General features: G+C 41.9%; 1 protein-coding gene and 1 long non-coding RNA gene across 4 annotated transcripts; one reads left to right on the top strand and one right to left on the bottom strand.

Moving 5' to 3' along the window:
• The first annotated feature begins 833 nt into the window (after nt 1–833).
• Nucleotides 834–15,090, top strand: LOC115157390 (cone cGMP-specific 3',5'-cyclic phosphodiesterase subunit alpha'). Its single transcript, XM_029705596.1, has 22 exons — nt 834–1,637; nt 2,631–2,783; nt 3,145–3,234; nt 5,066–5,206; nt 5,350–5,424; nt 5,537–5,604; nt 5,723–5,789; nt 6,114–6,161; nt 6,304–6,453; nt 6,693–6,836; nt 6,933–6,998; nt 7,204–7,350; nt 7,848–7,955; nt 9,594–9,703; nt 10,108–10,195; nt 10,334–10,434; nt 10,545–10,652; nt 10,831–10,894; nt 11,050–11,124; nt 11,246–11,329; nt 11,681–11,825; nt 13,092–15,090. The coding sequence occupies exons 1-22, from the start codon at nt 1,176–1,178 to the stop codon at nt 13,139–13,141; spliced, it is 2,544 nt and encodes an 847-aa protein (XP_029561456.1). The 5' UTR covers nt 834–1,175; the 3' UTR covers nt 13,142–15,090.
• Nucleotides 15,091–17,206: 2,116 nt separating this feature from the next.
• LOC115157382 (uncharacterized) lies at nt 17,207–21,345 on the bottom strand. 3 transcript variants are annotated; one of them, XR_003868445.1, is made up of 4 exons: nt 21,280–21,341; nt 20,926–21,073; nt 17,903–17,990; nt 17,207–17,783 (listed from the first exon to the last, which is right to left on the bottom strand). It is a non-coding gene; the product is annotated as an uncharacterized LOC115157382 (long non-coding RNA). The 3 variants fall into 3 exon arrangements; XR_003868443.1 differs by lacking the exon at nt 21,280–21,341 and adding an exon at nt 21,173–21,270; XR_003868442.1 differs by lacking the exon at nt 20,926–21,073 and having other exon boundaries at nt 21,280–21,345.
• Between the last annotated feature and the right edge of the window lie 263 nt (nt 21,346–21,608).

The following is a 21,608-nucleotide window of genomic DNA, read 5'->3' as shown; positions in this document are numbered from 1 at the left end:
ACTTTTACTTAATAAGGGATTTAGACTGCCAAGTCCCATTGATACAGATCTTTTATTGCCTTGCTCTCTGACTAGAATTCAGTGGCTTGCTGTGTTGGCTGGGAGAGAGAATGACCCATTGTTCCCCGTAAACACATTATGGGCCAGTCTTAATCCCACATGTGAAAATAGACAGAGAAACTCTCTCTGTCCTGCCTTGCCAGACTGTGTGATAGGGTTACAATAGGACCATCTTTCTCAGAACTCTGATTCTCCTCACTTGGCAAGGCTTCCAGACTGTCCTATGACAGTGAGATTGAGGTCATTAAGATCAAGTACTTCTCCCAACACTGTGGACATAATGCAGTAGGTTTATCAATGTTTTAGTGGGGTGGTATGCACACATCCATAAAAAGACTTGTCCCAGGTTTCTTTTGTTCCACTGTATGTTTACTACACTGGATCCGTACCAAGGAAAAATGGACTGGTCAAAAACATTACAGAGGGAACTCATTTAATTTAGTTCCTTTTTGAATTGCTTCACTGATGCATTTAACCTACCTACTTGGCATTTGTCTTCACTTTGACTGTACATATAGGTAGGGCAATTCTTATGAAAACAAATCCCTGTGAGAGAGAGTTCTGTGGTTGGGAGGCTGGGACCAGCTATTACTTACATGACCCCTCCACAAACCTTTCTCAAATGTTTGCTTGGAACTATAGTGGCGAACTGAAGAGTTGTTCCTTTAGGTCAACTGTCCAACTACTTTCTACTCAAGAGGGCATATTGGGTGGATAGTATATTTGATGAGTCAACAATTCTGTCCCAGAATGAACATTCTCTACCACAGCTGCAGTAGGGAGATAGCGCGCCAAAACAACCTGCCTTGCTTGACTCAGATTGGATTGTCCAATATAAAATGAACTGTGTTGGGATTTGCAGGTTAAGAAAGCTTAGGGCTTTAATGTCATGATGTCACATTAATTAGCGGCCCCTCTTATCCTTTCAGTCTCTAAGCCACTACATTCTGTCAGCTTGTAGCAGAGTAAAGGACGTTTTGGTGATTTGTCCAGCACCACAACAGAGGATGCACGTCGGTGCAAACGGAGGCCACTAACTACCCACCGTTTACACTTCGCGACTTTTCCGGGTGATGCGTCTGTGAGAGAAGGGAGGCAAACGAGATCAATTCAAAATGGGAGACAAGGATAGTGTGGAGAAGTACCTGGAGAACAATCCCCAGTTCGCCAAAGAGTACTTTGACAAAAAGTTGAGCACGGAAGTGATCGCGACAACGTTCGCAGAAAATCTCAAAGATCAATCGTCCTTCAAAGATGTCTCCCAAATTCAGGAGGCCAACATCATCTATGACCTGGTCAAAGAAATGCAATCGCAAATCGTTATGGAAAAGGTATTGCACAAGGTCCTGCAGAGAGTTTGCTTGATTTTGAACGCCGACCGGTGCAGTTACTTTGGTCTTCGAGCTAGAAATGGAATACCCGAGCTTACAACGACGCTCTTCAATGTCACCCCTACCTCCAAATACGAAGAAAACCTAGTCAACCCCGCTAATGAGATTGTGTTTCCAATCGATATGGGTGTAGTTGGATACACAGCACACTCCAAAAAGATGCAAAACATTCCGGATGTTACAAAGGTAAGTGCCATTGTCAGCAGGTGCCCAAGCGCCAAAGCGCATATAAAATGGGTACACGCGCCAAAGCGGGCGTAAAATGTTACCCAAAGCAATCCCAATATATTCACACTTGTTCTGTATGCACACTGTTCTTGGCAGATAAATGGAGACGCTGGATAAAACAATTAAAGTCATTCGTTTCACACATAAGTTTGACATTTGAACTGATGCAGATTTGAGAAGATAATTAAAGAAGCACAAAGTGTTCAAATAATTTTTTGAAGGTGTTGCCTATAGTCGTCTGGCATTGATTATCTGAGTCCAGAAGTCTGACCAATGCAAACTTTGATTAGTTCCTTTCACCAAGAATGCGGTGAAATGACATGTATCATTGAATAAGGGATGCATTTTAAATGTTAATGTGGCCCATGCGTCATGGTTGTTATCCCTCTATATAGTGCAGAAAATCCCTTTCACCTCCAGAAGCCATGAAACTGTCGTTATTCTGGTTAATTTGTCATGAATTAATTGTAAAGGCCTACATTAATTTATCTACATAGTATTTTATTCTTTAGTTCATTTAATATTTTATCATATTCAAAACAGAAATGTCCAGTTTTATGATTGCAAAACTGTTTATGTTAAACTGGGGATGACTGAAGATAAATGTTGTAATTGGTCAACATATATTTCTGCATGAACACCCTAATGAATGTTTAAATGAACTACAGAATTCAAGTAGGGGTTCAATCTGGGCTTTGTTAGCCAGAAGAGGTCCATCATTTGTCTACTTTGATTAGCCCATGATATTTCCAGTGATTTGAAAAGCATTCTTATTACTCTCGAGATAATGGTAATAGAATTGTGGCATTTCAATGACATCCATAATGTGCAGGTTACAAAAACCATAGCATAGCCTCCTTAGCTCAGGGCTAAGGAGGCTGTTAGCCTTGGGCTTATTGCAGTGTGAACGCGACTAATGTCTTGATCCAATATACTTTATTTCACTTCCAGAATAACCGCTTCAGTGACTTTGTGGACAAGCAGACAGGATACAAAACCAAAAACATGCTCTCATTCCCCATGATGGCTGATAAGGAATGCCTTGGTGTTGCCATGGCACTAAACAAAATTGGGGCTGAAGAATTCTCAAAAGCCGATGAGGAAGTAAGTCCTGAGCTCTCAAAAGCAAATACCAGTCTTAGAAAGGTTTCTCAGTATTAGTCTTTATGAAAATACCTTTCAAAAACCATACGATTAATACATACTTGCACAATTCACATGATACATGACATATACATACACTGTATAGCCTACTTTGCCCTAATAATCAATATTACTTTTAAAGCCATGCTAATACTGCAATACAACTACCAGGGGCTCTCTAGATCAAGAGAGGTGGCAATACTGCATATTCATTGTTAGCACAGTGTGAGGGGTGTATGGCATCAGTAGTCTGGAGGACATCGCATCAGATGAATGCCTGTTTGCTGAACTGAGAATTGATTTAATCTCATTTGGTTCTCAGCTCTGGAACAAGTACTTGGTCTTTGCCCAAGTCATTGCCACGCAGCATCACACTGCATACATGTTCAACGTGGAATCCAGGAAAGGTCAGGTAAGAATCCAGTGAATCCCTTCATTCAACATGAGCTGTCATCAACTGTGTCAATCATGCTGGCCCTTGAATACAAAGACAAAGTTCACCAAGGCAATTTGCTATTAGTGTTTGAAGAATACGAAGAGTAGTGTAATGTATCAGTCATACAGTGCATTCGGAAAGTATTCAGAAACCTTCCCCTTTTCTACATTTTGTTACATTACAGCCTTAAAAAAAAAATCCTCATCAATCTACACACATTACCCCATAATGACGAAAACAGGTTTTTAGAAATGTTTGCAAATGTATTAAAAATAAAAAACAGAAATACCTTATTCACAAAAGTATTCAGACCCTTTGCTATGAGACTCGAAATTGAGCTCAAGTGCATCCTGTTTCCATTGGTCATCCTTGTGATGTTTCTACAACTTGATTGGAGTCCACTTGTGGGTAATTCAATTGATTGGACATGATTTGGAAAGGCACACACCTGTCTATATAAGGTACCACAGTTGACAGTGCATGTCAGAGCAAAAACCAAGCCATGAGGTTTGAGACTGTGGTTTGAGATTGTGTCGAGGCACAGATCTGGAAAAGGGTACCAAAAAACATTTTTACAGCGTTGAAGGTCCCCAAAAACACAGTAGCCTCCATCATTCTTAAATGAAAGAAGTTTGGATCCACCAAGACTCTTCCTATAGCTGGCCACCCGGCCAAACTGAGCAATCAGGAGAGAAGGGCCTTGGTCAGGGAGGTGACCAAGAACCCAATGGGTTTTTCCAGAAGGACAACCCTCTCTGCAGCACTCCACCAATCAGGCCTTTATGGTAGAGTGGCCAGACGGAAGCCACACCTCAGCAAAAGGCACATACAGCCCACTTGGAGTTTGCCAAAAGGGCACCTAAAGGACTCTCAGAAAATGAGAAACAAGATTATCTGGTCTGATGAAACCAAGATTGAGCTCTTTGTCCTGAATGCCATGCATCACGTCTGGAGGAAACCTTGCACCATCCCTACGGTGAAGCATGGTGGCGGCAGCATCATGCTGTGGGGATGTTTTTCAGCGGCAGGGACTGGGAGACTAGTCAGGATCAAGGGAAAGATGAACAGAGAAAAGTACAGAGAGATCCTTGATGAAAACCTGTTCCGGAGTGCTCAGGACCTCAGACTGGGGCGAAGGTTCACTTTCCAACAGGACATCGATCCTAAGCAAACAACCAAAACAACGCAGGAGTGGCTTCAGGACAAGTCTCTGAATGTCCTTGAGTGGTCCAGCCAGAGCCCGGACTTGAACCCGATCTAACATCTCTGAAGATACCTGAAAATAGCTGTGCAGCAACCTGACAGAGCTTGAGAGGATCTGCAGAGAAGAATGGGAGAAACTCCCCAAATACAGATGTGCCAAGCTTGTAGCGTCCTACCCAAGAGACTTGAGGCAGTAATCGCTGCCAAAGGTGCTTCAACAAAGTAATGAGTAAAAGGTCTGAATACTTATGTAAATGTGATATTTCAGTTTTAGTTTTTTTTATAAATTTGCAAAAACATTTCTAAAAAAACAGTTTTTTCTTTGTCATTATGGGGTATTGTGTGTAGATTGATGAGGAAAAAACAAAACAATTTAATCCATTTTAGAATAAGGCTGTAACGTAACAAAATGTGGAAAAAGTCAAGGGGTCGGAATACTTTCTGAATGCACCGTGTATCAATGATCATCATACTATATCATCATATCAGTTAAAGTTTCCTGTAAAGCCGTGTTTTACCATGCAATCCATGACTCAACCATTGGAACCGTTTCCCCATTGAAAAAACAACAACAACATATATTATTCTCCCCTTGTTTCACTAGGTCCTTCTGTGGTCTGCCAGCAAAGTATTTGAAGAGTTGACAGACATTGAGAGACAGTTCCACAAAGCTCTCTACACTGTGAGAATCTACCTCAATTGTGAAAGATACTCCGTGGGCCTCTTGGACATGACCAAAGAGAAGGTTTGTTACTAGTGTATAATATGCTAAGGCAAATTGTTGTTTTGTCACTGTCTTGATATGGACGCCATTTTGGATCTGCCCCCTCTGTGGTTTCTAAATGGGAACACTGAAGCCCTGATTAATGTCTTCCCCTCTTCTTGCAGGAGTTCTACGATGAGTGGCCAGTGAAGCTGGGAGATGTACCGCCATACAGCGGACCAAAGACCCCCGACGGAAGGGTAAGCATCCATTTTCCTTTGATATGATTCTCGCAAAGCACTCTGCTCTTTTCTCTACTGCCTAGTCTATTACACAATCACAGCCAGTGAATGTTGTTCTGTGCATCTGCAGGAAGTCATCTTCTACAAGATCATCGACTATCTCTTAGAAGGACCCAAAGAGGAAATCAAAGTTATACCGTAAGTACCAGTAGCTTCTTGTCATAAGTCACTCATTATTATGCTTTCTGAAGAAACCAAAAAGTCTGAAAGTACCAAAACACATCACTCACTGTCTTACTCCCTCTGTTTCATGTAGGGGTCCTCCTATTGACCACTGGGCCCTGGTGAGTGGGCTCCCCACCTACGTGTCAGAGAACGGCTATGTAAGTTGATGTGAAAGAGTGCACATAGTCCATACATTATCCACAGACCATATACTCTCCACAAGCATGTAGGGCCTACTGTACATTGGAGACTTTTGAGAGTGATTTGACTGTTATTTATTTATTTATTGATCCATGTATGTTTATTTAATTTTATCCCTCAGGTCCTCGGATTGTTTATGATTGGGATGGGGTGGGGGTGTAACTTAATTTTGTATGTATGTGTTCATGTTTGCTGGCAATATTATTACAAAATAAAAAAACATTTGATTGCGAAAAAGGAGGGATTTGACTGAAATATGTCTTCTTCTTCTTCCGCTGTAGATTTGTAACATGATGAACGTTGCCGCTGATGAGTACTTCACGTTCCAGGTGAGGACTATGGTATTGAGTAAAGGATGACCTTGTTGTTACAATATATCAAGTCATCAGTAACATGTGCTCTTTGAAGACGACCACCAGCCCTCATTCTTTAAGCGTTTACGAATCGACTTCATGCCGTTTTGTCTTTCAGAAAGAGGCTGTGGATGAGTCAGGTTTCGTCATCAAGAACGTCTTGTCCCTTCCCATCGTCAACAAAAAGGAAGAAATCGTGGGTATTGCCACTTTCTTCAACAGGAAAGATGGTAAACCATTCGATGAGCACGACGAACAGATCACAGAGGTAAGTGCACAGACATCCACTCTCTCGCTCTCTCTCTCTCTCTCTCTCACTCTCTCGCTCTACCTCTCTCACTTTCTCTCTCTTTCTCTCTCTCTCTTTTTCTCTCTCTCTTTTGCGTGCTCTCTTTCTCGCTCTCTCTCTCCTTTTCTCTCTATCAGTCATATCAACCACTTCTCTCATCGTTCCTGTCATGGGTTGTGAACGTATGAGGTGGTAAAGACCTGTCTGCATTGTTCCAGGCCCTCACCCAGTTCCTGGGATGGTCGGTGTTGAACTGCGACACGTACGACAGACTGAACAGAATGGAGTGGAGAAAGGACATCGCCCAGGAGATGCTCATGTGCCAGACTAGATGCACCAACACAGAAATGCAGAGTATCCTGGTGAGACCTGAGATATGTTAGATCTTAGACCTTATAGACAGTGGAGATTCACAGAGGAAACTAGCCTCACGGGACATACATTTTCTCTTTCCACAGAACACAAAGGAAAAGTTTGATGCGGAACCAGAGGACTGTGACCAGAAAGAGATGTACAAACTCTTGGTAGGATCATGTTTCAGGCTGTCAGTGAAAGTGGGTAGAGACACAATGATAATGTGTCAGAGTGGTGTGAGTGATCAACTTGGACAAGGGCATGATACCAAACACAGAACATGAAATTATGAACAGGTTAATAATACTTTCAACTGCCTGTGAAAGTGGACTCAGCAGTTAATAAATATTTGGTTATTCATTTCCCCTTGTGTAGAGATCAAATTGTCCTGTGGCCATAGACGTCGACCTGCTACTGTTCTCCTTCAGTGACTTTCCTGTGACTGAGCACGGCCTCATCATGTGTGGAATTCGCTGCTTCTTTGAGCTGAACGTGGTGGAGAAGTTCAAAGTGCCAGCAGAGGTCAGTCCTGAAGCCCCTGGCTAGTAAAACAATCATGTTTATTTGAATGTAGTTATTTAGTTGTAACCTCAGCATTACACAGTAAATGTCCCCAGAATGCATTGCAATGTATAAACTGTACATCACTCAATACATTCATTTTGTCAAACTACTAGGCCATGTCTTACTGGTTTGCTCATACAAATCAGATGTTATTTGTCACATGCACCGAATACAACAGGTGTAGACTTTACTGTGGTATGCTTACTTACGAGCCCTTTCCCAACAATGCAGAGTTAAAAAGTAAGGAAATTAGCAAATAAAATTAGAAAATAGCAACAATAAAATAACAATAACGAGGCTACATACAAGTGGTACCGGTACTGAGTCAATGTGCGGGAGTACGAGGTAGTTGAGGTAACATGTACATGTACTGTAGCTCGTGGTAAAAGTGACAAACAGATCATTGTTAAAATATCCCTCATGTCATAGTGTTTCCTTTTCCCATGTACAACCAGACCCTCACGCGATGGATGTACACTGTCCGGAAAGGTTACCGTGACATCACCTACCACAACTGGAGACACGGCTTCAACGTGGGCCAGACCATGTTCTGTCTTCTACAGGTGAGTCCCTTTACTCCTACAAATCAAAAATCAAATCAAATTTATTTATATAGCCCTTCGTATATCAGCTGAAATCTCAAAGTGCTGTACAGAAACCCAGCCTAAAACCCCAAACAGCAAGCAATGCATGTGAAAGAGGCACGGTGGCTAGGAAAAACTCCCTAGGAAAAACTCCCTAGAAAGGCCAAAAACCTAGGAAGAAACCTAGAGAGGAACCAGGCTATGAGGGGTGGCCAGTCCTCTTCTGGCTGTGCCGGGTGGATATTATAACAGAACATGGTCAAGATGTTAAAATGTTCATAAATGACCAGCATGGTCAAATAATAATAATCATTGTAGTTGTCGAGGGTGCAACAAGCACGTCCGGTGAACAGGTCAGGGTTCCGTAGCCGCAGGCAGAACAGTTGAAACTGGAGCAGCAGCATGGCCAGGTGGACTGGGGACAGCAAGGAGTCATCATGCCAGGTAGTCCCGAGGCATGGTCCTAGGGCTCAGGTCCTCCGAGAGAAGGAAAGAAAGAGAGAAAGAGAGAATTAGAGAGAGCATATTTAAATTCACACAGGACACCGGATAAGACAAGAGAATACTCCAGATGAAACAGACTGACCCTAGCCCCCCGGCACATAAACTACTGCAGCATAAATACTGGAGGCTGAGACAGGAGGGATCAGAAGACACTGTGGCCCCATCCGATGATACCCCCGGACAGGGCCAAACAGGCAGGATATAACCCCACCCACTTTGCCAAAGCACAGCCCCCACACCACTAGAGGGATGTCTACAACCACCAACTTACCGTCCGAAGACAAGGCCGAGTATAGCCCACAAAATCTCCGCCATGGCACAACCCAAGGGGGGGCGCCAACCCAGACAGGAAGACCACGTCAGTGACTCAACCCACTCAAGTGACGCACCCCTCCCATGGACGGCATGGAAGAACACCAGTAAGTCAGTGACTCAGCCCCTGTAATAGGGTTAGAGGCAGAGAATCCCAGTGGAAAGATGGGAACCGGCAAGGCAGAGACAGCAAGGGCGGTTCGTTGCTCCAGCCTTTCCGTTCACCTTCACACTCCTGGGCCAGACTACACTTAATCATAGGACCTACTGAAGAGATAAGTCTTCAGTAAAGACTTAAAGGTTGAGACTGAGTCTGCGTCTCACATGGGTAGGCAGACTATTCCATAAAAATGGAGCTCTATAGGAGAAAGCCCTACCTCCAGCCGTTTGCTTAGAAATTCTAGGGACAATTAGGAGGCCTGCGTCTTGTGACCTACAGCACCAGTACTATCACCTGATACCCACATCGATTTACAGAATGACAGTGGATAACCTCACCAAAAGAAGAGTAGTTAAAGTTCATGTTTGTTTAGAGACATTGATGCTGCCAACCAATGGCTGCCCACTAATGTATGTCAGGGAGGTGGGCCAACTGTTTGATAATGGATCGATCACCCCACCCCTCCCATTTTGTTTGATAATGGATCGATCACCCCACCCCTCCCATTTTGTTTGATAATGGATCGATCACCCCACCCCTCCCATTTTGTGTGATAATGGATCATTTTTTTGTGTGATGTTGTTTGTGAAGTAGAAAAACAATAAGAGAAAATATAATGGATCAGCCCCTTTGCTTCACAGACTGGCAGGCTGAGGAAATATTACTCTGACCTGGATGCCTTTGCCATGGTGGCTGCTGCATTCTGCCACGATATTGACCACAGGGGGACCAACAACTTATACCAGACAAAGTAAGAACCCCCTCCGTTTACCAATGAGCATTCAAAGCGCAGATTGACGTTTATTGTCATGAGTCTTGACTTGGTGGCAGAACTGAGCGATTTCCCCTTAGATAGACCAGCTGCAAAGTCAAAACTGGTTATATTGTAAAAGGGTTAGGCATTAGGGTTAGCAGTGTGGGTAAGGTTAAGGTTAAGGTTAGGGTTCGGTTTAAAATCAGATTTTATGACTTTGTGGCTGTGCCAGATAGTGACCACTCTGCAGAGCTGCTGTCAGAACAAAATGCATGACGGGGGGAAAAAACGCCAACCTGCATTCGAAGCACTCTTAAAATCATCACAGTGTAGTTGTCTGTTGGTTTGGAATGTGCCGTTTGGGGTCTAACGATTGGGTGTTACCCCTCTCTGACCTGCAGGAGTGGATCGCCTTTAGCCAAACTGCACGGATCCTCCATCATGGAGAGGCACCATTTGGAGTATAGCAAGACGCTCATGGCTGAGGAGGTTAGAGACCCCTGACTCCTGTTACAGTGTCCCAAACAGCACCCTAGTCCCTATAGAGTGCACTACTTTTGGCCAGTGTTTGTACACAAGGCAATTGCGGGAGTTGAACTCTTACATTTTTCTCTACTCCTCCTTCAGAGCCTGAACATCTTTGTGAATCTCCAGAAGCGTCAGTTTGAGACTGTTCAGCACTTGTTTGACGTCTGCATCATTGCCACTGACCTGGCCTTGTACTTCAAGTAGGTTTTTACAATTGTTATTATCTCCGATATAGCTGCTTCTTAATATACTGAATCAATATCACTTTTCATGTGCAAACTGCTAATTTGACTGTTGGTCTGGCCCCCAGAAAAAGAACAATGTTCCAGAACATTGTGAATGCCACTGAGCCAATGGAAACTGAGAAGGAGAAAATCGATCATATATCCAACAACCCAATCAGGAAGGAAATTATCATGTGAGTAGGAATGTTCTTCTGTCCGCCATCTCGGGGGTTTGCTACGCGATTGCAAACTTGAGACAGTTGGCCACTTTTCTTAAAGTGTACATTGTCACAGTTTATGGTTGCTTGTATAACATTAATTTTAGATTCTTGTATAATTCTGGAATAATTCCTCTTCCTTATTGTGTGTCAGGGCCATGATGATGACAGGTTGTGACTTGTCTGCCATCACCAAACCATGGGAGGTCCAGAGCAAGGTGGGTACTATATCTGCCCACCATGTCATGAAACAAAACAACACAGGAAAACAAAATCCCTTTTTCCATTTCCTCCAAACAATATAGACCACAGGAAGCTCAGAGGTGCAGATTAGTACTGATACATTCTTTGCTGCCAATTCTCTACCTCATAGGTGGCTCTTATGGTCGCAGCTGAGTTCTGGGAGCAAGGTGACTTGGAAAGGACCGTTCTCGATCAGCAACCCATTGTGAGTTTGTTAGGAAAGAAAACCGCAGTTTCTTAAAAATAGATGTTTATAGATTAATCACTGACTTATGTTAGTTCTCTGTTTGTTTTGATCTTACCCCATCTCGTTCATTGCTCCTCAGCCCATGATGGACAGAAACTGTGCAGCGGAGTTACCCAAGATGCAGTGTGGTTTCATTCAGTTTGTGTGTGCGTTCGTATACAAGGTAACTGCATTGCTGGTTGAAATTCAACCAAGTCCTATTTTTTTGTGTCTTAATTCATTGGGATCGATTAGAAAGAAATCAGCTTGTGGTATTTGTCATTTTATTTTTGGAAACGGAATCATCCTTATAAAAATAAATGAGATCAGTTTCTCTGTGAACTATCAATGTCAACTTCAGTGAGGGGGTCATCCAGTTTAGACCACCTGAGTGCCTAGTAGGCTTATCTATCTCTAAGTATGCACCAGATAAACTCCCCAGCAGGAATGTTTGCACCGTAAAGGAATATGTCAGGCTGAGTGACAGTCCCGGGTATGTGAATGCTTGCAATAAATGGGGTCTACTTGTGTACAGGAATTCTCAAGGTTTCACGTAGAGATCACCCCCATGTTTGATGGGCTGAACATCAACCTAAAAAACTGGAAAGAGCTGGCCGACATCCACGCCGCCAAGATGGCGGCCATTGAGGACGAGAAAAAGAAGCTTGAGGCACCGCCAGGTGACATTTGAAATACATTCAAGTCTCAAAGAAATCAGGGTTGGGGTCAATTTGGAATTTATTTCAATTCAAGCCATGAATTGAAGTTCTATTTTTAATTGAATTTAAGAAGTTTTAAAAATCTAATGTTTACATAATATTGGTCACCATATGTCAAAATAAATATTTATTATAAGATAGTACTTTAATAATCCCCCAAACGGTGATTAATAAAGTAATATACAAGACATTAAGAACACCTTCTCTTTCCAGGTGAATCCAGGTGAAAGATATTATCCTTTATTGATGTCACTTTTTAAATCCACTTCAATCAGTGTAGATGAAGGGGTGGAGACAGGTTAAAGAAGGATTTTTAAGCCTTGAGACAATTGAGACATGATTGTGGATGTGTGCAACTCACTATTAGGAAGGTGTCCTTAATGTTTGTTTTGTATTACTCAGTGTAATGACGGGTAGAAGAAATTAACCATTTTAATTTCATTGAATGAAATATACTTCCTTTAAAGGGTAAATCTGCAGTTGCTACATCCATTTTATGTCTTCTAAATTGGATGTACCCATTGATTCTTGAAGAATATAACTTATAAATGCCTCATGAGCTTAGCTCAACTGTTGTACCCAGTCAGAACCCCAAAATATAAGCTTGTTTTACTCCAATGTTTGTAAACAAAGTACATGTAAACAAACACTATATAGCCTCAAACCATAGTTAAAAGTATAATTTTGATATTGTGGATGGTAACATTTCTCCAGACCCTCAGCTTTTTACCGAAACAGGGGCGGGGAATATGCTTTGTTATTGTTTCAACTGCTGATTTCCTCTTTAATTCAAATTCAATTCAAATTCTGCTTCCTGTGGGGTGTGGCCAATTCTAATTCAAGAATTAAATTAGAATTAAAGAACCATTCACAACATAATTCAGAATTGGCCCCAACCCAGCAAGAAATGCTATTGTACAATCTCCAGAGAAATATCCATACCAGTAAGTACCATTATTTTAGACACAGTGTCTGAGGCTTGTCAATGCATACACAAGCCAAGGCTCCAGTGGTCATTCAGGCCACAAAGTTACCTAACCTTGGTGTTAAGGTTACCTAAGTTAAGTTATAGACAAACTAAGACAGTCTTCTTACTGTTTATCCTGCTGCTTCCTGTCTTGCTATCAAATCAATCAAACTTTTGATTTGATTTGTCTTGCTATGCATGTCATTGCTGTTGCTACTTGCTGCCTCACTGTCCTGCTGTCCGGTTTTCTGTTTAAACAGCAGATGAGGTCCCAGAGGGGGGAAAGTCCAAGACCTGCACCATTGCCTAACCCCCTGGAGTGTGCCTCTGCCCTTGCCGTGTGGCGGACGATCCCTGGGCGCAGCAGGCAGTCAGTGTGAAGTTGTGTCCCTGTTTGGGCTGACTCGATCGCTTCCCCTCATTCTCAGGACTTGATAAGCCAATCCTGATGGATCAACACACTCAACACAGATGTACCAGCAGTTGGAGCATTACCATATCTGGACAGCACAGTTAAAGTAGAGCATATCTTTCACAGATAACTAACTATAGGTACTACTTAATCGATAACTAACCATAGGTACTACTTAATCGACAACTAACATCATCTATGTAATGAAACAAACATTACATCTTAACATCTGCCAAATGGCATATACTGTATTTAATACTATTTATTGAGACACATTCTGCTCGGGGAAATAATTAGCTGTACATTTTTATCCACACTCTGATGGTCCATAAAGATATGAGGGTGAGAGTTCAGTGGACAAACTTTTCTAACTGAGCTGTTTTATGAGAACAGGAATAGTGTTAAATATCTGATATACTCATCTCAGGATTTTTTTACGAAGAAATATGAGTACAAATGATAACACAAACTCTGTAGAAAGAGAGACAGACACTGTTCCTTTAGAATGCTGTGCTGTACGAGCACAAGCTTCTTCCCATAACTCAAGCTTAAAAGGTAAACTTGCTACTGTGTTTTAGCAAGTGACAATTGACTTTACCGAAGGTTAATATAGTAGCAATGCTGAAAACGTGTACACTCTTCCGAGCCTTGTAAGGGTTTATTTGTGTTAATATGCAAAATATATATTTTTGGGATTGTTTGTCAGATTTTCTACTTGATGTATTTTAAGAGTCTTTAGATCCTATGAACTGATGATCTGGTTAGAAGTCACGTTTGAACGTCAGGTATCCATTGCAAACTGTGTACAATTTTAAACTGCGCAACATTTTCCCAATAACTTGAAAATGTAATATACATATTACTTGCTATTTATACATATGCGTATCATAAATTGAAATGCAGTAATCTTTCAAAAATGTAGATTATGCTATTATGTATGTGCATTCTCCAAAGAAATGTAGTTCATCACATAGGAAATGTATGTAAAATATGTACAAATTAAACCTACAATTTGCTTGTTAGAAGGAGGCAAGCCTCGGAAATGTTCTATCAGGTTCATGTGTCTTCAAGTACCTGACCATAAGATGATTTGATGGGATTGAGTTGCTTGCCAGACAGCTTTCGAGATCTGCACAGCTTTAAACTTTAAATACCCTACTTACTGTAGATAAAGCTGGCTACCGAAGTCTTATCATATCTAGTGTTTGTGAGGGCCATCATGTTTGTTTGATGGAGTACCAGCCTCCAATGTGGTCTCAGGAGGGCCAAAGTCCTTCTTTTCTTTGTTTGACCATTTGAGGGCCGGTGTAAAATGTACTTATGCAACCGTGAGAAAGTTAATTGATGAACCCGATTGAATTGCAATGGGGTTCCCATAAAAATAACTCCTTACAAATCCTGCCGAGACATCTCCTTTCGACCTACTGTAACAGGTGACCGAGACGTCTGCGGAGGCAGTGGCCGTAAGCAGGAAACACAACGCAGGCAGAGTTTGATTCGTTGCTTATGCAACGTGCCCTCTCAATCAAGAGCACTAATCCAATAAGAGTGGCTTTGACAGCCAACCTGCATCTTAAATGGCTTCTCTGAATCTTTGTTCCTAAAGCTGCTAGGCAGGGCAGACCACTCGGATCAGGGCTTTACACTATGACAGCAATATGGGAAAGTCAGTTCCTCTATTCTGCGCATACATTTAAAGGACCCCAAAATGTATATCTACTAATTCAATGGAGTTATCATTGAGAGAGATTAGAATTTCCCGTTTGATGTCTGATGAAACGAATTCTACTGTATGTACGTGTCATAAGATGTAATGTGTTAACACAATAAAGGCATACATCAAAGTCTGTGGGATTCTTGTCACATTCTTTACACTTGAACAATTTTACCCACTATCCTTGAAACAGAGGAGGCTGGTGGGAGGAGCTATAGGAGGAAGGGCTCATTGTAATGGCTGGAATGGAATAAATGGAACGGTAGCAAACACATCAAGCACATGGAAACTGTTCCATTAACTCCATTCCAGCCATTACCCGTCTTCCTACAGCTCCCCACACCAGCCTCCTCTGCCTTGAACTGGACTAGCACATTGACATGCTGAATGAACTTGAAGAACCTTGGAGTAGACAGCCCTCTTCATGGCGCCTGTATCGTGCTTGGGGATTACCCTATAAAGCTGGATTAGCCCTGGAAAAAGAAGATCAGCCGACTGGCGTGCTGCCGAGACCAATACACCTTGAGTGATGTCTGCGTGAGGTGTTTACATCCTGTGTCATCCTATAAACCTGCTAAAAAGCACATTTTTGCAGTATACTGCATTTAATATATGACACATGTAAGACAGTGTACATTTTAGGCATGACATTTTTTCAATCAAAGACCATTCAGAAAAAGATTATGAAATCAATGCAACCTTATGTCTGTGTCTGTGACCTGTAGGAACTACAGGCCTACAATACTGTGTAAAAGGAGATCCACACTCTTTAACGGGGTAGTAGGGTATATTAATGGGGTAGTAGGGTATATTAATGGGGTAGTAGGGTATATTAACGGGGTAGTAGGGTATATTAATGGGGTAGTAGGGTATATTAACGGGGTAGTAGGGTATATTAATGGGGTAGTAGGGTATATTAATGGGGTAGTAGGGTATATTAATGGGGTAGTAGGGTATATTAATGGGGTAGTAGGGTATATTAATGGGGTAGTAGGGTATATTAATGGGGTAGTAGGGTATATTAATGGGGTAGTAGGGTATATTAACGGGGTAGTAGGGTATATTAATGGGGTAGTAGGGTATATTAATGGGGTAGTAGGGTATATTAATGGGGTAGTAGGGTATATTAATGGGGTAGTAGGGTATATGAATGGGGTAGTAGGGTATATTAATGGGGTAGTAAGGTATATTAATGGGGTAGTAGGGTATATTAATGGGGTAGTAGGGTATATTAACGGGGTAGTACGGTATATTAATGGGGTATTAGGGTATATTAACGGGGTAGGGTGAATTAATGGGGTAGTAGGGTATATTAATGGGGTAGTAGGGTATATTAACGGGGTAGTACGGTATATAAATGGGGTAGTAGGGTATATTAATGGGGTAGTAGGGTATATTAATGGGGTAGTAGGGTATATTAATGGGGTAGTAGGGTATATTAACGGGTTAGTACGGTATATTAATGGGGTATTAGGGTATATTAACGGGGTAGGGTGAATTAACGGGGTAGTAGGGTATATATTATCATGGTTGGTTATCATGGTCGGATTTAATGGACGGTTATCATGGACGATTATAATGTGTTAACTCAGTGTACTTAAGGACTCTTTCAGATAGAAGAGTAGTTACTGGTGATTAAAGCCAATGTGTCTAATCCCTGGGCAAGTGACACACTAATGAAAACAGCACACCAAGCAACGTTGGGCATAATGCACTGCTTCCTAATCCTAGTGCTACAGCATCTGAGGAACTCAGTGACATTGGTTCATATGGTCTGGGTATCTATAACCCTATACAGAACATTGGTGAACTATAACCCAACAGGAACAATATTGATGTGTTAATACATGCACTTTCCAATGCCTGGGCTTGTATTTTGTCTCTGTCTCTACCACCATCGTTGAATGCAGTGGAGGCTGGTGAGGGGAAGACGGCTCATAATAATGGCTGGAACGGTACGAATGGAATGGCATCAAACACAGAGAAACCATGGAAACCATGTGTTTGATACCATTCCACCTATTACGCTCTAGCCATTACCACGAGCCCGTCCTCCCCTATTAAGGTGTCACCAAACTCCTGTCGTTGAATGTTTCCCGTCCTCTAGTTTTCTTTTCAGATTGTTCTTTCTTGGGAGTTCTTAGTGGATTGTGCTTTTTCTAAATACACTTCGATACTGGGTTCTTACAACGCACTTCATGCATATTGTAGTCTTTATTTCAGTTAGAATGAAATGTCAGGAGGCTGAATTAGAAGCTCAGGTTTAAAAAATAACCTGCATTTTATTTAGCTTCAGACAAACTGAAATAATAAATGAAGACAACAACGTCTAATAGAAAATCAATCAAATCTATGTTGACTCTTGCATGTTGACTCTTGCATGTTGACTCTTGCATGTTGACTCTTGCATGTTGACTCTTGCATGTTGACTCTTGCATGTTGACTCTTGCATGTTGACTCTTGCATGTTGACTCTTGCATGTTGACTCTTGCATGTTGACTCTTGCATGTTGACTCTTGCATGTTGACTCTTGCATGTTGACTCTTGCATGTTGACTCTTGCATGTTGACTCCTGCATGTTGACTCCTGCATGTTGACTCCTGCATGTTGACTCCTGCATGTTGACTCCTGCATGTTGACTCCTGCATGTTGACTCCTGCATGTTGACTCCTGCATGTTGACTCCTGCATGTTGACTCCTGCATGTTGACTCCTGCATGTTGACTCCTGCATGTTGACTCCTGCATGTTGACTCTTGCTGGCAGAAATCCAAGGGCAGGGTGGTCAAAGAAACATGTCCTCAAAGTACTCGTCAAACTCCTCCTCCCTGGAAGACAGAAAATAGTCAAATCAAAGTATAATTGGTCGGTACTAGTGTCTGTAAACGTGTCTAGAGGCCTAGCAGGGCTTTGTAAGGGTGATTTAATGTTGGACTGCTAAGCTCACCTTAACTCCTCCCCCACGGTGGGGGCTGGGCCTTTCCAGTGGTCTGCCCCCGACAGGCCCTTTGGCTCCTCACTATGTTCTCCCTCTCCTACGTGGCAGGAAGAAGACAATACAAAACAGAAAAACTTTATTCATAAAGAGCTTTTCATGCATTACATTCAATAATATTCATAATGCTTTCAAAAACAAACCCATAAGGGGCTTTAACTAAGGAATTGCTGCAGCACATGCAACATAGTTACAGCACTAAAGGATTAAGGAGGGTCAGAAGAGTCAAGTCCGACTTAAACCTATAAGAGTACGGACAGGCTACGTTGTCGAATTCTCTGGATGCCTCTTCCCGATAGCTAAACAACCGAAGCTTCTGCGCATGTGAGGGATTCGTTTGGCTGCCCAGAGAGCAGGCTACTCTGGTGAATTTCAATGATGAATGGAGAATGGTGCTTGTTTAATAATGTTAGATCAAAGCTGAATCAATGTCTGCAAAATCACAGTTTTTATACATGACAGAACTGAATATAATAGCATAGCACAACATTACCAGACCTGGGCTCAAAATAATCAAATACTTGTGGATTTGATTATCTGTTATTGAAGTACTTGTTTTCTGTGTATTTTGTATTTGAGTATTTTCAAATAATGTGGCCCGAATCAACGTCTTCTTTTGGAAGTATTTTCAAATAATTATTTAAAATACTATTTTCAAATACCTGGGTTAAATGCATCGGAGTACATTTGAGTCAGTGTATTTGAGTATTTTCAAATACCTGCCAATCCTTTCCAGGTGTATTCCTAAATACATTACAATACTCAACTACTTGTCTTTTAAAATATCTGAATACATACTTCAAAATCTATGTGAAAGTAATTGAGATATTTGAAATAGTATTGGAACCCAGGTCTGAATGTTACTGTGAGGCAAAACACCACCTCATGTTAGGATGATTGTTTAAACAGCGTGCGCCACTAGACAAAATATGTGCTTTAATTGAAACAAAACACAGGTAGGCCTAGGCTATACTTTGTTAACACCATCTCAAATTTGCTCACTGTACATACAGTTGAAGTCGGAAGTTTACATACACCTTAGCCAAATACATTTAAACTCAGTTTCACAATTTCTGACATTTAATCCCTGTAAAAATTCCCTGTCTTAGGTCAGTTAGGATCACCACTTTATTTTCAGAATGTGACATGTCAGAACAATAGAGAGAATGATTTATTTCAGCTTTTATTTCTTTCATCACATTTCCAGTGGGTCAGAAGTTTGCATACATTCAATTAGTATTTGGTAGCATTGCCTTTAAATTGTTTAACTTGGGTCAAACGTTTTGGGTAGCCTTCCACAAGCTTCCCACAATAAGTTGTGTGAATTTTGGCCCATTCCTCCTGACAGAGCTGGTGTAACTGGGTCAGGTTTGTAGGCCTCCTTGCTCGCACACACTTTTTCAGTTCTGCCCACACATTTTCTATAGGATTGAGGTCAGGGCTTTGTGATGGCCAATCCAATACCTTGACTTTGTTGTCCTTAAGCCATTTTGCCACAACTTTGGAAGTATGCTTGGTGTCATTGTCCATTTGGAAGACCCATTTGCGACCAAGCTTTAACTTCCTGACTGATGTCTTGAGATGTTGCTTCAATATATCCACATAGTTTTCCTTCCTCATAATGCCATCTATTTTGTGAAGTGCACCAGTCCCTCCTGCAGCAAAGCACCCCCACAACATGATGCTGCCACCCCCGTGCTTCACGGTTGGGATGGTGTTCTTCGGCTTGCAAGCCTCCCCCTTTTTCCTCCAAACATAACCATGGTCATTATGGCCAAACAAAAATGTCCTCAGACCAGAGGACATTTCTCCAAAAAGTACGATCTTTGTCCCCATGTGCAGTTGCAAACGGTTTTGGAGCAGTGGCTTCTTCCTTGCTGAGCGGCCTTTCAGGTTATGTCAATATAGGACACGTTTTACTGTGGATATAGATACTTTTGTACCTGTTTCCTCCAGCATCTTCACAAGGTCCTTTGCTGTTGTTCTGGGATTGATTTGGACTTTTGGACCAAAGTACGTTCATCTCTAGGAGACAGAACGCGTCTCCTTCCTGAGCGGTATGATGGCTACGTGGTCCCATGGTGTTTATACTTGCGTACTATTGTTTGTACAGATGAACGTGGTACCTTCAGCCGTTTGGAAATTGCTCCCAAGGATGAACCAGACTTGTTGAGGTCTACAATTTTTTTTCTGAGGTCTTGGCTGATTTCTTTTGATTTTCCCATGATGTCAAGCAAAGAGGCACTGAGTTTGAAGGTAGGCCTTGAAATACATACACAGGTACACCTCCAATTGACTCAAATAATGTCAATTAGCCTATCAGAAGCGTCTAAAGACATGACATAATTTTCTGGAATATTCCAAGCTGTTTAAAGGCACAGTCAACTTAGTGTATGTAAACTTCTGACCCACTGGAATTGTGATACAGTGAGTTATAAGTGAAATAATCTGTCTGCAAACAATTGTTGGAAAAATTCCTTGTGTCATGCACCAAGTAGATGTCCTAATCGACTTGCCAAAACTATAGTTTGTTAACAAGAAATTTGTGGAGTGGCTGAAAAACGAGTTTTAATGACTCCAACCTAAGTGTATGTAAACTTCCGACTTCAACTGTAATGGAAAACAACAACGTAGCATACACAACTCAATCAGATCTAAATATATATTCCCATGAAACTGATTGAGGTCAAATGTTTGGCATGCAGATGCTGCATGGATGTTTCCCCGGTAAAACTTGAAGAATTGACAGTGAGTAAAGTGAGAATGTGTGTATAAAGCAGAGCTAAAGAAACATGCGCAGAACATGATTCGGTTCTTTAGCTCTGGGAAGAGGCATCCAGGGCACGGCGCCGGGAAGATGTTTTGAGGTGGGGGTGCTGAAATGTTTTAATTGTGATTTATCAGGGGGTGTTGCAGCACCCTCAGCACCCCTACTTCAGGCGGCTAAGGTCCAGGGGACGGGACGGGTCGGTTACCTTTAGTCCTGCAGCTTCAGCCATAACAGTATGGCCTTTGGTCTGCACCTTGGTCTTGGAATTTGGCCTTCGTGTGCAGCAGCTGCTTTTATTTACGTTACATCGACAACCCAGGGTAAGCAGGCCCATACTTCAAGTGCAGCTGAATCTGCAATGAAAGTATGACTGTTGTCTGACTGAGGCCTTATGACCAAATTAGCCCATGTGTTTTTAAATTATTATTTTTTTAAATGTATTTTAAAAGCACCTGTTATGAATGAGGACATTAGGGCAGTCCGCTCTGCTTGCCCTGAGGGTGTAAGGTAATAAACCGCTTGACTTTGTAGGGAGGTGGAGAGTGAGAATAAACACTACCTTTGTCTGACTGCTGGGAGTCGTCCTCAGAGTTACTGGTGGAGGAGCGTTAGGAGGGGCCTGCTGGGGGGAGAGAGAGGGGGAACACAGGAAGGGATCAGTCAGTTCAACTCAGACAGCCAACTATGTGCAGCTGACATTGAGCAACAACAAAAAGCAACCCAAGTGTTGTGATTTTTTTTTCCTCCATGTGAAACGGCTGCTTTCAGTCAGATATTCTGTAATATCTCAACGCTATAGTAGGTGTTTATAAGATGTTTATGAATGGGTTTGTTTGCAAATGCTCATGTTTCTAAATGTTGTATTACACCAATAAGACATTAGTACAA

The sequence above is a fragment of the Salmo trutta genome, chromosome 2 (assembly GCF_901001165.1).
Source record: "Salmo trutta chromosome 2, fSalTru1.1, whole genome shotgun sequence".
Taxonomy (NCBI): domain Eukaryota; kingdom Metazoa; phylum Chordata; class Actinopteri; order Salmoniformes; family Salmonidae; genus Salmo; species Salmo trutta.
The sequence above is the reverse complement of the archived record's forward strand: the minus strand, read 5'-3'. Positions and strand labels throughout refer to the sequence as shown.

Excerpts from the sequence above, each read along its gene's own strand:
- LOC115157390 (XM_029705596.1), top strand. The coding sequence starts at position 1,176 with ATGGGAGACAAGGATAGTGTGGAGAAGTACCTGGAGAACAATCCCCAG. Across the intron at positions 10,653-10,830 it reads ATCAGGAAGGAAATTATCAT|GGCCATGATGATGACAGGTT; the intron begins GTGAGTAGGAAT and ends ATTGTGTGTCAG. Across the intron at positions 11,330-11,680 it reads TGTGTGCGTTCGTATACAAG|GAATTCTCAAGGTTTCACGT; the intron begins GTAACTGCATTG and ends ACTTGTGTACAG.